Raw genomic sequence first — 14,049 nt, 5'->3', positions numbered from 1 at the left:
TTGTGTTCCGAAAATGAACAAAAGTTCATTAATTTTAATTCATTTCACTTTAAGTAAAACATAAATGCCAGTATAACTAAGTAACCAGATATCGATAGTCACACAGAAGATTGACTGATGTGATGATCCATTTTAAAGGTGCCCTAGAATTAAAAATTGAATTTATCTTGGCATAGTCAAATAACAAGAGTTCTGTACATGGAAATGACATACAGTGAGTCTCAAACTCCATTGTTTCCTCCTTCTTATATAAATCTCATTTGTTTAAAAGACCTCCAAAGAACAGGCGAATCTCAACATAACATATGCCCCAATATTTGCATATGCCAGCCCATGACCAAGGCATTAGACAAGGGCAGCCAGTATTAACGTCTGGATCTGTGCACAGCTGAATCATCAGACTAGGTAAGCAAGCAAGGACAGCGAAAAATGGCAGATGGAGCAATAATAACTGACATGATCCATGATTACATGATATTTTTAGTGATATTTGTAAACTGTCTTTCTAAATGTTTTGTTAGCATGTTGTTAATGTACTGTTAAATGTGGTTAAAGTTACCATCGTTTCTTACTGTATTCACGGAGACAAGAGCCGTCGTTATTTTCATTATTAAACACTTGCAGTCTGTATAATTCATAAACACAACTTCATCTTTATAAATCTCTCCAACAGTGTAGCAAATGTAAACAATATAACAGTATACAATACTCACATAATCTGACGCATGCATACAGCATGCATGACGAACACTTTGTAAAGATCCATTTTGAGGGTTATATTAGCTGTGTAAACTTTGTTTATGCACTGTTTAAGGCAAGCGCGAGCTCTGAGTGCGGAGAACGCGCGATTTAAAGGGACCGCAACCTGAATCGGCACATTTCTAATTATGCCCCAAAATAGGCAATTAAAAAAAATCTATGGGGTATTTTGAGCTGAAACTTTACAGACACATTCAGGGGACACCTTAGATTTATATTACATCTTGTAAAAAAACATCTGATGGCACCTTTAAAGGATGTTTTCAAGTCAGTACAAGTCAGTTGTGTTGTATAATGTCAATTACCACAGAAATAATAGAAAGAAACTGAAATTAGAAATGTTTTCCATTTCTATTTCAAATAAAAGTTGTTCTTCTGAACTTTCTATTTATCAAAAAATCCTTTAGAAAGTATAGCATTTTCCACAAAAATATTAAGCAAAGTATCTAAAGTATCATGTGGCACTATAGACTGGAGTAATGACAGCTTAAGATTCAGCTTTGCCATCACAGAAATAAATGACATTTTAAAATATATTAAAACAGAAAACAAGTATTTTAAATTGTAATAATATTTCATAATATTACTAATTTTACAGTATTTTTGATACTGACCCTAAATGTTTGTCACACACCTGCTATCAAATAAAGACATAGCAGACAGCTTTTGTTTTGACTGTTTCTGGCTGTTTTTCATCGCCGGACATTGCGATTTTATGTAGAGGAACAGGAAGGAGACAAGAAGAAGAAAAAAAAAAAACAGGGGCTGGTCTAGTTCTTTTCTTTGGTAATCAAGATTGTGTCACAAATACTGCCGATTGAGGTTAACTGGTATTGAACATTTCTCTAAGTCACTGACCTTCTCATGTGGGAAGGTCCACTGAAAGTCGATTCCCACATTGAGCTCGGTGTGAGCGGTGCAGTTGAACATTAGCCTCTCCCCTACCATCAGCCTCTCATGAGCTGGACTCAGGGTGAGGTCATGGATCTTGTATCCTGCGGAAGAGGGAAGTGGTGTAAGGGACGTGCCGGGTGGAGCATTGTTCTCTTGAGACCAGGGCAGCTGATCTCACACCAGACTGTTCTACAGTCTCAACAAATGATTCTGAAACATGCAATCTCGCCTCCTCAAAAGCAAAAGTTTTATCAGTTTCTGACATGCTTGCAAAACTGAAATAAATGATAAGTCAGATGCACAATACATGTACTTCATGCAACATTTACCTGCCCAAATAAAATTAATACTTTTTTTTTGCTTACCTACAACAGCCACAATGTATGGTGATGACTGATAGGTCTCGTTTCGAATAATGGTTTGGCAGTAAACCACGCCAGCATAGCTGACCACATGACTAGGCAGGATGAAACCCCTCTTGCTATCCCAGTTGACTTCTTTCCCATCAGTGGCCAGTTCTTTTACTGGATACTTCTGTAGAAGGCAGACACCAGAAATATTGTTCAAATCATATCAACAGCAGTGAATCACACAACACAGGGATGAGTAAACTTAAAACAATGTCCATGTCCTAAACATTCAATTCATTTTGAAGAGAAAACCAAAAACTTCCCATAAAAAGCTATTTTCACAATTTTCACTACTGTTCAAAAATTTGGGGTCAGTTAAAGGGATAGTTCACCCAAAAAATGAAAATTATATCCTCATGTTGTTCCTAACCTGTGTAAATCCCCCCCCCCCCCCCCCCCCATTGTCTACCATAGTAGGACAAAAATACAAACATTCTTCTAAATATCTTCCTTTGTGTACAACAGAACAAAGAAATTTACACAACAACTTGAGTGTGAGTAAATGATGACAGAATTTTCATTTTTGGGTGAACTATACCTTTAAAGTTTTTATTTTATTTTATAAAGTTTTACTTTTATTCAGTAAAGATGCAAACATTTTACACTGTTGCAAAAAATTCTATTTCAAATAAATGCTGTTCTTTTAAACTTTCTATTCATCAAAGAATGAAAAAAATCTGTGTATCTGTGTATCATATCTACACAAAAATAAAACTGTTTTCAACATTGATAATAAATGTTTCTTGAGCAGCAAATCAGCATATCGGAATGATTTCTGAAGGATCATGTGACACTGAAGACTGAAGTAATAATGCTGAAAACTCGGCTTTGACATCACAGGAATAAATTACTTTTTAAAGTATATTAAAATAGAAAACAGTTTATTTAAATTGTATTTTTATTTCACAATATTCCTGTTTTAACTGTATCAAATAAATGAAGTCTCCATGGTAAGCATGGGAGACTTCTTTTAAAAACTTACAGAATCTTACCAGAACCCAAAATTGTGAGCAATAGTGTTGTATGATTTGGATTATGCTGAATTCACAAAAGGATGTACACAAGATAACATCTAAAAAATATATTATTTAGAGTTAGCTCAAATAGAAATAGCTCCTTGGAAATAGAAGGTAACATTTGTAGATGTACACTTTTTTCAGTATAGGGTAGGGGAATATGTGTGTGTTGAAATACTCACTGTGTACAGAGTGACATTTAGATCCTCCACAGATACCAGACAGGGAATGACCACCTGTTCTCCCTCCCGAATGAACACCACATCATAATCTTGAGCCATTCGGATAAATGGCGTACGATAATCTAAAAACGTAGATATGTCTGATATTTATATTTAACCAACAACTAGATATTTACAAAGCACATGCAGAAATGATGGAGTTGCCATAATCTAGTATAATTTGACCTATCTCTACTAAATGCACACATAAGAGATAGCATAAGAGATATAACACTACTTACAAACAGTTATGAAACCTGATTATTAAAAGCACACTTACACTTAAAAACAAACAACTTAAAATAAACCAATTCCTATATTTTGTCTGTCTGGACAAACAGTTTACAGCTATAATGGTGAAAAGGGAAGTCAAATGTGGTGGTGCCACCAGAATAAAGAGGTTATGAAGAATGAAGAAGTCAGAAGGTTATCCTGAAAGACAACAAAGAAAGTATGCGGCAAACACATTTTTGTAATATTCCCACTCTCTCTCCCACTTTCTCTTGAAGACAGTGGGAGAGAGAGTTAAACACTATGAAAAATGTGCTTTTCTTTTTCTTGTCCAACAAGATTACACATGAAAATCGTACCTTGTATGAAGACATACACAGCTATAGAGGTCTTCCCATCCTCTATAGGCAGGCTTTTATAGAAGCAGCGGTACTCTCCCGTCTCATTAGCTACTGCTTTGGAGAGTGTTAAAGTGCTACAGAATAGTCCATCACCACTACAGTCTGATGTGGTGAGCCGGGTTTCAGAACGGGTTCGGTTGTGAGGTGTAGACCACTCCAGGATCTGCCGCCCCCTGTGTAACAGGTAAAAAAAGACTAGTGTTAGCAATGTAATCTGACAAAAAAGACATTCTGTTTTTACCATCAAAAATCAAATAGTTAACAAAAGCAGCACCCTTTTCCCAGCTTGTGAGAAAAAATGTGCTGTAGTATCAGGATGAAAATGAAAGTTAATTTTATTTGAAGACAGATCTGCTCTTCTACACAAGCAAAGCATACCTGCACGTGATCTCCAGTGTACTTGAAGCATTGATTTTGAGAGTTTTCTCAGTGATGTTTAAGGTTGGAGGATCCGGAACAAATCTTAGCTCTATCGCTACAAGAGAAAATAAACCCAGAATGCTTTGTTAAAGAACAAGCTGCTGATATTCACATGAATACTTGAAAAAAAGGACTTTAGTGGATATGATATTCATATAGTCTTACACTGGCCTAAATCTCAGATGGGACATTTATTACTGATGCAAATAACTTACTTTTGTTGTTGTTGTTGTTTTTTATGAAAAATATATGAATATTATGCCATAAAAAGAAACAAATGTTACCAGATCTCTGATGTTTATCTTATTGAATTGAATTAAACCAACTTAAACCAAGAAAGACACAAAACATCCAATGTAAATTTGAATCTAGGACAACATATAACAATATTTCACATTAAAACTAAACACTGGACAGTAGGACCACCATTCTCAGAGCAATAAACCACAGAGAATACGGCTGTAATATATCACATTAACATCAAGACTAAATAAACTTTAAGAGGTACAACATGCACCTTTCCTAGGATCTCCCTATAGTACTTTCAACATGGTTAATATTAATCCCAGAATAATTTAGTTTATTCACAAACTCAACTTTATCTCCATCTTCATCTGAAAGCAGCTCCCTTTTCTCTTTTTATCTTTATGTAAGTCCACTTATAACACACACAAAGTGAGCCATTTTGACAGCTTTAGCTCAACCATCAGGTTAAATCTACAGCTTCATTATCAACAAACCACGATGATTTATGTCTTAAAAAGGTGCAATCAAAAAATTGTGCTGCTCAGCTCAAACTAACAGTCAAACCAGTGCTTCTCTCTGTGCACAAGCACGGATTCACAGAGTCAATCGGGAGTTCGGGACAGCACAAGAGTGGCGAGGACCATGAATGCCTGTCCATTGCCTGGCCTGGAGTTACATTGGATGTAAGGAATGTAGACAACAGCACAGAATGGCACAGCATTGTGGCAAAGAGCAATGTGATGTGTGGGTCCCTGGGATATTTTTCCACTGGAGCTGCAAGTGCAGCACCGAGGCCTGGATGTATCAAAACAGGAAGCCTGGGCAGATGGGCCAGGGCCGGGCTAAATGGCCCTGTGCTCCAAAGCCTGAGGTGGGATTCCTGCTCCAGAGGAACTAACTGGGAACTCACACACTCGAATCTTATAGGCACACACAATAATGATAAAACACATGCACTCCATGGAGACTAGCTTATTCAACTGTTTGTTTTAACATTTAAATGGCCAGACACTGAAAACAATGGTGGTGAGGGCTTGATTGTATCTGATGAATAAGAGTGAACTGAAGGAATTACAAGATAAGGGCAAGAAAGAATAGGAATTTTTGGTAACACTTTATTTTAGGGTCTTTTAACTTGCATATTACTAGAATATTGTACTTATTATATTGTAGAATTATTAGTACTTACTAAGCACATATTAATACCTTATTCTATATGACATTATATCCTTAATCCTGCCCAATACCTAAACTTAAAAACTAGCTTACTAACTATTAATAAGCCATAAATTAAGAGTTTATTGAGGGGAAAGTTATAGTTAATAGTTTATATGTGTTCCCTATACTAAAATATACTAAAAAGTTTTATTTAGATCCCATCTTATATACAATTTTTAAATGTTATACTGAAACAACTCTTAGTCTCTATTGTACATTTATTTTTTTATTACATATATAAATGTTAGCTCCTAAATCCGATAGGCATATATAAATTTAAGCTCTGGCTCTAGCTTTTGATACTATAAAATGCTGATAATAATATTGATTAAATTATGTAAAACCACAAAATGACATATCTTATCTAAACTGATTACAACTGTAACCAAAAGTAACATTAAGACAGAGCACAATGTTACCCACACAAACACAAAACACCATTAGAAAAACGCAACACTAAAATAATGCTATAGCTAAATAACATAAATGCAACATAAAACAATAACTGTAACTCATAAGTATAATCTAAACAAATGTTATAATTTGTGCATGGAATTCTGGGAACGTTTATTCAATTTATTGTATCTGAAGTAAATATTTTTTTGAATAGTGAAAAAAAAAAAAAAGCCTATAATGACCGATTTTTAAAATAAATAAAAAATATAAATCGCTTTATAGGCTAATGTAGGCATATAGAAGCATTTACTATTCTTAAAATATATACTATTTAGCCAACTACAGATACAATAACATGAAAGTGAGAAAAAATCATAGCTACAGCTGTTTCAAATCAATAACAGGTGTACACTTTAGCATTTTAATCCGAGATTTCTTAATGCGTAGCCTATGACGAGCTGAAACTCAGCAACGGTAATAATGCGAACAATTATCAATTAACAGTGAGTTGACTGTAGTGATGAGAAAGATAATGATAATGTGAGCATTTGTAGCTTATATTTAATTAGATGTTCGTGTCATACCTATAACCAAGTTGATGGTAAAGAGGATGTCGACGAGAAAAAGCACATAAGATGTCTTTGCCATCGCCCGACAGTAACGTTGGACCGTCCCGACATGAAACCAAAATTCAGACTCCTTAACTCCTCATCACGATTATACGACACAGTTGTGCACTTTAAGATAATTTTTAAAAAATCCTTAACCCTGAAGAAACGGATAAAGAACAGACTATTTAAAGAACATAAATCCTTGTGTTGTTCTGAGTTTTTCCCTGATAGAGACCTGTTGCGCGCTCACTGATGGATTCGTGCGCTGGATGGGCGCGTGACTGAAGTGCGCTGATAGGGAGGAAGACGAGGGAGGGGCGCAGCACAGCACACTTACTTATCAAACATCAAACATATTACCCTTCATTTAATGTCTATAGACTCCAGAGGCCGAAGGTCCGAAGAACATAGACATTCAGGACTTAACGGAAGAGACTAAATCACTTTATCAGAGATCAGTTACGATAGAGTCCTAACTCAATCAAGAAGTGAAGACACGCAAAATGTCCACTAAACAAACTGCCTTTAATACAGGGTGAGAATTATGGTGGGTTGTGGGTTCTAACACCTAAATTAAGGCTTAATCCTTGACAATACAAAGAAAGTTGGATGGAGGAGTCTTAAAAGTGTTTGTATTGGATTTTTTAATTTTTTTTTTTTTTAATGGAGAATAAAGTGTATTCTTTAAAAGGCATTAAAGGGTTAGTTCACCCAAAAATGAAAATTCTGTCATTTATTACTCACCATCGTGTCGTTTCACACCCTTAAGACCTTCATTAATCTTTGGAACACAAATTAAGATATTTTAGTTGAAATCCGATGGCTCCGTGAGGCCTCCATAGGGAGCAATGTCACTTCCTCTGTCAAAATCCATAAAGGTACTAAAAACATATTTAAATCAGTTCATGTGAGTATAGTGGTTCAATATTAATATTATAAAGCGACGAGAATACTTTTGGTGCGGCAAAAAAACAAAATAACGACTTATTTAGTGATGACCGATTTCAAAACACTGCTTCAGAAAGATTCGGAGCATAAATGAATCAGTGTATTGAATTATGAATCGGATCGCGAGTCAAACCGCCAAACTGCTGAAATCACGTGACTTTGGCGCTCCGAACTGCAGATTCGACACAGATTCACAATGCTCCGATGCTTTCTGAAGCATTGTTTTGAAATCGGTCATCACTAAATAAGTCATTATTTTGTTTTTTTGCCTCACCAAAAGTATTCTCGTCGCTTTATAATATTAATATTGAGCCACTGTACTCACATGAACTGATTTAAATAGTTTTTAGTACCTTTATCTTGACAGAGGAAGTGAGTGACATTGCTCCCTATGAAGGCCTCACGGAGCCATCGGATTTCAACTAAAATATCTTAATTTGTGTTCTGAAGATTAACGAAAGTCTTACGGGTGTGGAACAACATGAGGGTAAGTAATAAATGACAGAATGTTCATTTTTGGGTGAACAAACCCTTTAAAAGTGAATATGGAAATACTTTTTTATTCATTTGATCAATTTTAATGTTGGTGATACTATGATGCTAAAATCTGAAGCTGTACTCAAAAATAATGAAATGATTTTTGGATTTGCGTTTTAGGGAGACATAAGTGAATAGCAAAGAAATGATATATAAATATTTCTATGATATAAGTGATATTATGAAAATGTTGCCAAGTTATTACTCTTATTATTATAGCTACTTTTTTCATTATGTTGCCCAAAGAACACATTAATATGCAAATTAGAGACAATGAATAGATACATGTTTGAATGTATTGTGTTAATTAAAATAGTTGGCCTATATCTCAAATCATTCTTTAATATCTTTCCTGCCATAGTTGAGAATCTTTGTACAAATCTTTGTGCGTAGTTTGGTTCAGGTGGAAGTTTCCTTGAGCTTTCCTTGAACATTTACATTCATTTTCTTATTAACTGAGACCTGGTGTCCTCTACATAGTGCCCTCCACTAATATTGGCACCCTTGGTAAATATATGAGCAAAGGTGGCTGTGAAAATAAATCTGCATTGTTAATCCTTTTGGTCTTTCAAAAAAATAAAAATCACAAAATTCTAACCTTCATTTAAGTAAAACAACAATGAAAATGGGGGGAAACTCATTATGAATGTTTTTCTCTAGTTTACGTTGGCCACAATTATTGGCACCCAATTATTGCAATGTCCTTTTCCCAACATAACAGCTCTGAGTCTTCTTCTATAATGCCTGATGAGTTTTGAGAATACCTGACAAGATATCAGAAATCATTCCTTCATACAGAATCTCTCCAGATACAGATTCCCAGCTCCATGTTGGTGCTTCTCTACAGTTCACTCCACTCATTTTCTCTAGGGTTCCAGTCAGGGAACTGGGATGGCCATGGCAGAAGGTTTATTTTGTGCTCAATTACACATTTTTGTGTTGATTTTGATGTTTGTTTTGGATCATTGTCCTGACAGAAGATCCAACCACTGCCCATTATAAGATTTCTAGCAGATGCTGGCAGGTTTTGATTTTTATCTGTTAGTATTTGATAGAATCCATGAAGCCATGTATCTGAACAAGATGTCCAGGACCTCCAGCAGAAAAATAGGCCAACAACAATAAAGATCCAGCAGTGTTAACTGTTCGAATGGGGTACTTTTTATCCATATGTGCACCAAACCCATCTGGTGGGTTTGCTGCCAAAAAGCTTTTCATCATATTTTCATCTGACCATAGAACCAGGTCTGTTTTGAAGTTTCAGTCTTGTCTGACAACTGAATATGCTGGAGTTTGTTTTTGAATGAGCGAGGAGGATTTTTCTTGAAACCCTCCTGAACAACTTTTGGTGATATAGGTGCTGTTTGACCCCAAAGCTCAACTAATTTCTGCAATTCTTCAGCTGTGATCCTTGAAGAGTCTTTGGCCACTCAAACTTAGCATTAGGATGATAGACACACGTCCTCTTCCAGGCAGATTTGTAACATCTTTAGTTGATTGAAACTTCTTAATTATTTCCCTGATGGTGGAAATGGGGATTTTCAATGCGTTAGCTTATTTCTTATAGCCATTTTCTATTTTGTGAAGCTCAACAATCTTTTGCTGCACATCAGAACTATTTTCTTTGGTTTTTCTCATTGTGATGAAAGATTAGGGAATTTGGCCTTTGTGTTTACACATATTTGTACTCATGTGGAACAGGAAGTCATAGCTGCACAATTTCATATTCCTAGTCACCCTGGTGTGCTAAAAATGTAAATGTGAATGGGAATATACTTCAGAGATATTTTACTCATAAGAATTTCTAGGGGTGCCAATAATTGTGGCCATGTATTGGAGAAAAACATTTATTTCATAATGTGAGTTTCCCCCCACTTTCAATTATTTTACTTTGATGAAAGGTTGGAATTTTGTAAATTTTTTGAATGAAAGATCAAAAGGATAAACAATGCAGATTTATTTTCACAGCCACCTTTGCTCATATTTACTAAGGGTGCCAATATTTGTGGAGAGCACTGTATGACATATCATTAAATATTGCAAAAAAAATTTTTTCTTTAACTCATTAATAATGTAATGATGTATATAAAAAATTTACATTTACAAAACTTTTTTTTCTATGTGTCTCAGGTGGATAGAGCTAAAACATAAATATTTGTCTTTCATAATTAATATGTCATACTAAGTCCACATTCTTTAACCAAAAACACAAATTATTCAAGGTTTTAAAGATTGGGCAAGGCCAATCTAGGGGTAATGGGAGACCACTTCAGGTCAGATTTTTTTTCTGGAAATTTCTATGATAGTATTCTATGTGTATAGAAGCACAGAAATAAATAAATGAATACAAAAATGCAAAAGATTCATTACAATTTTTTTGAGTGTGCGAAATACTACATTTTGGCTTATGTGTAAACTACTAGCCGATTAATTTTGCAGAGGAAGACACTCTGACCATTCCATTGTCTGTAAACAATCTGTGTGGCCATGTTTCCTTTACTGTAAAGTGTAACAGGACAACAATCATTAACAGTATTTCTTTTCCCCCTCTCTGGAGGTAAGGAGGCTGGCGGAACAGTGGTAACCTCCCTTGTTTTTGTTTCTGAGATAGAATGTCCCAGAGAAGCTGCCAGTGGGATATGGGTGGATCCAAAGGATAAAACTGGAAGGGGGGGGGTTACCTTTTGTTGTGTAACAGCAAGCCGTATGACACAGGACATCTCCAGGCAAACAATGCACTAAGGCCAAGTATTGTGTAAGTGACGGTCAAACTCAAGTCTTGGGTCAACTGTTGGTTGTTTACAGTGCTCACAATATTTCTGGAGAACAGTGGTACTTGTAAACATTTACAGTTATGGCAACCTTACATTTCCCTGTTGTCATTGTTGCATGACTGTATGGATCAGTGAAAAGTTGTGCATATGTAATAGGAGGCTTAATTATGAAGACACTCTTTAAAATAAAGGTTCTAAAAAGTGGTTTCGCAGCAATGCCATAGAAGGGTTATTTTGTGTTTCCCAAAGAACCTTTCAGTAATTAGTTCTTTTAAAAAATATATATTCTTATTGCGAAGAACACTTCAATAATCTGAACAACCTTTTTCCATTATAAAAAACCTTTTGTGCATTGAAAAGGTTCCATGGATGTTAAAGGTTATTCATAGAACAAGAGATGCCCATAAAGAACCTTTATTTTTAAGAGTGTGCTTAATAATATAGTAGAAAGATAGGCAGCAATGGGTGTCCAGAAATTGGTCTAAAAATGTACCTGTGCAAGTGACAGCAAGTTTATGGTAAGTCTTGTAAGAAAGATACAGTAATAAGGATTTCTTGAGTAATTTGATTGTGGGTATAGAGTAGACTTACATCTAAAAGATTCCATAAACCACTTAACTTGTATTAAAAGTAACCTTCTCTGTGAAGATCAGAACAATTTCTGATCCTATATCTGTTTTATACTTTAAAACCAGCAACTTTACACTTCGGCATGCTCATTTCGTCTCTTTTCGGTTGTTGTTGCAGGGACTGTGAACTGATGCACTATGGGTTATGGTTGTTCATTTGGGGATTTGATTGAAAGGGTTAGAGTTTGAGTCTCCAACCACCACATGTTTCCTGTCCTGGTCATTTCTGCTGGGAGTCGAAGCACCTAAAACACTTCCCCTCTGAGCAGGGGATCAGGAAAAAGAAAGCACTTCCTATTTTTTGGACTTGTGCTAACAGCAGGATTGGAAAAGCCCTCAAAGGGAACTCTTTGTGTTGGTTTGTTCCATATAGGAAAGAGCAAATCATGAAAAAAATAATGAATGGTGTATAATAAAACAGATGGAGTAAAATGTATAATTTATTACCATAAGTTCATGTAATATTTTAAGAAAGATGCAGGTGAGCATATGATGGGTTATAAATCTAAGCTAGGTTAGCTCTAAACAAACTAAATTTAGTTCTTTGATATTAAGATTTTTCTAATGGCTAAAACTTTTAAATCAAATTTTCCTGATACTCACCCCCATGTCATCCAAGATGTTCATGTCTTTCTTTCTTTGGTCAAAAATAAATTAAAGGGTTAGTTCGCCCAAAAATGAAAATTCTGTCATTTATTACTCACCCTCATGCCGTTCCGATTTCGAAACACTGCTTCAGGAAGCATCGAAGCGTTATGAATCAGTGTATCGAATCATGAATCGGATCGCGGTTCAAACCCCGCCAAACGGCTGAAATCACGTGACTTTGGCGCTCCGAACTGCAGATTCGATACACAGATTCACTGTGCTCCGGCTCCGATGCTTGCTGAAGCAGTATTTTGAAATCCGCCATCACTAAATAAGTCGTTATTTCGTTTTTTTTTTTGGCGCACCAAAAATATTCTCGTCGCTTTATTAATATTAAACTGCACTCGGTCCGTGTACGTTTTGATAGTTTGTTTTCCAATTTGAAATGAAATACCCAGAAACGAGAAAACGGTCGTTTCCTGTTTTTTCGTTTGTTAAAAAAAAAGGGTAAAACGAGATTTTGACTCGATTTTCGTTTTTTCGGGTCACGGATAGAAAACGGAAACACGACTTCAAAACTCGTTTTCCACATGTGGGCGGTCATTACACGCCCCTTTCAGCCGATTGGTCAATCAAATCTGAGCCAGTGACATCATCTTCAGTTCATTCAACAAAATAACAGTCCTCTGCCGCTATATCAGTAGATGTCATAAATCGGCTTTCTTCTGTGCAACCTAACGCGTACTTCACAGAAAAATATTTGCACAGATAAAAGCAGTTTAAAAAAAACTACAGTAAATTTAATTAAGTCTGTTTTTAAGCTGGCATTGTGTTTTTAAAATGTAAATTCCTCTACATCTGTTACCAAGCGAATGACATCCTTTGGGCTACTACGACCGATCAATAGGCTATACATATTGACAGACTATTCTCTATTATAGATCAGTGGCTACTGCACTCATTTTTTTTTTTTTTTTTTTTTCTTATTTTAATGTTGTGTTTATATTTTATACATTTAAATTCAATCATTTAGCAGATGCATTCCTTGCAGTAGACTATGCAGTCATATTAGAAAATAGGTGGCAGATTATAATAGGTTATTAGGTGGCAACACCTAATAACGGTATCACCATGGGGGGGCTTTTTAGTTTTCCTTAGCTTATAAATGGCCATGCTGATTTTATCTCTTAAATTAAACACTTTTATGAACACAGTGAACATTATCATATATCACGGTTTACTTGCTATCCTCACTTTTTCTGTCTTTCCTTCGTTTTTGAATGAATTAGCTATAAATGGCCCTGAACATTTTACTTTCAATTTCTATTTAACGGCTATTGGCGATTCTGCGTCAGTTGCTTTAGTGGACAACAGCAAAACAAAAACTCTCGTATATTAAACATAGAACTTTTATTATCTATGTAATTATTTTATTATCTTTTATCATCTTTGTAATTATTTTATTTTGTAAATATTCGTGGCTTAAACAGCGGGAAATTTTACTGTATGCAGTTCTGGATGTTTTGAAAAACTTATTGAACTTATTGAAAAATTATTGTTGCCATGTCAATATAATTTCTGTTTTTCCCCCTGACTTTCAACTGGTGCGATCATCGTTTCATTAAGCGACAAGATTAAATTAGAATTAAACGAAATTTGATAAATGTCTGTGAATCATTAAACAAATCCCAGGGGTTTACTTTTAGCCTACATGAACAAATAGCAGAATAAACAACAGAACATGAGAATT

The 14,049-nt window shown here is 35.2% G+C and overlaps 1 protein-coding gene across 2 annotated transcripts in view; it reads right to left on the bottom strand.

Annotated features, from left to right (window-relative positions):
* Positions 1–7,093, bottom strand: part of kdr (kinase insert domain receptor (a type III receptor tyrosine kinase)) — a 31,186-nt gene extending 24,093 nt beyond the window's left edge. For both annotated transcript variants that reach the window (XM_067383667.1, XM_067383668.1), the window contains exons 1-6: positions 6,797–7,093; positions 4,311–4,407; positions 3,891–4,105; positions 3,262–3,383; positions 2,019–2,187; positions 1,618–1,754 (exon numbers count right to left, since the gene is read on the bottom strand). In XM_067383667.1, coding sequence (XP_067239768.1) covers positions 1,618–1,754; positions 2,019–2,187; positions 3,262–3,383; positions 3,891–4,105; positions 4,311–4,407; positions 6,797–6,860 — 804 coding nt within the window. In that variant the 5' untranslated portion in view covers positions 6,861–7,093. The remainder of the gene's footprint in view (positions 1–1,617; positions 1,755–2,018; positions 2,188–3,261; positions 3,384–3,890; positions 4,106–4,310; positions 4,408–6,796) is intronic.
* Positions 7,094–14,049: the final 6,956 nt, after the last annotated feature.

Source organism: Chanodichthys erythropterus, chromosome 4 (assembly GCF_024489055.1).
Source record: "Chanodichthys erythropterus isolate Z2021 chromosome 4, ASM2448905v1, whole genome shotgun sequence".
NCBI lineage: Eukaryota > Metazoa > Chordata > Actinopteri > Cypriniformes > Xenocyprididae > Chanodichthys > Chanodichthys erythropterus.
Note: the sequence above shows the minus strand (reverse complement) of the source record. Positions and strands in the feature narration are given on the sequence as shown.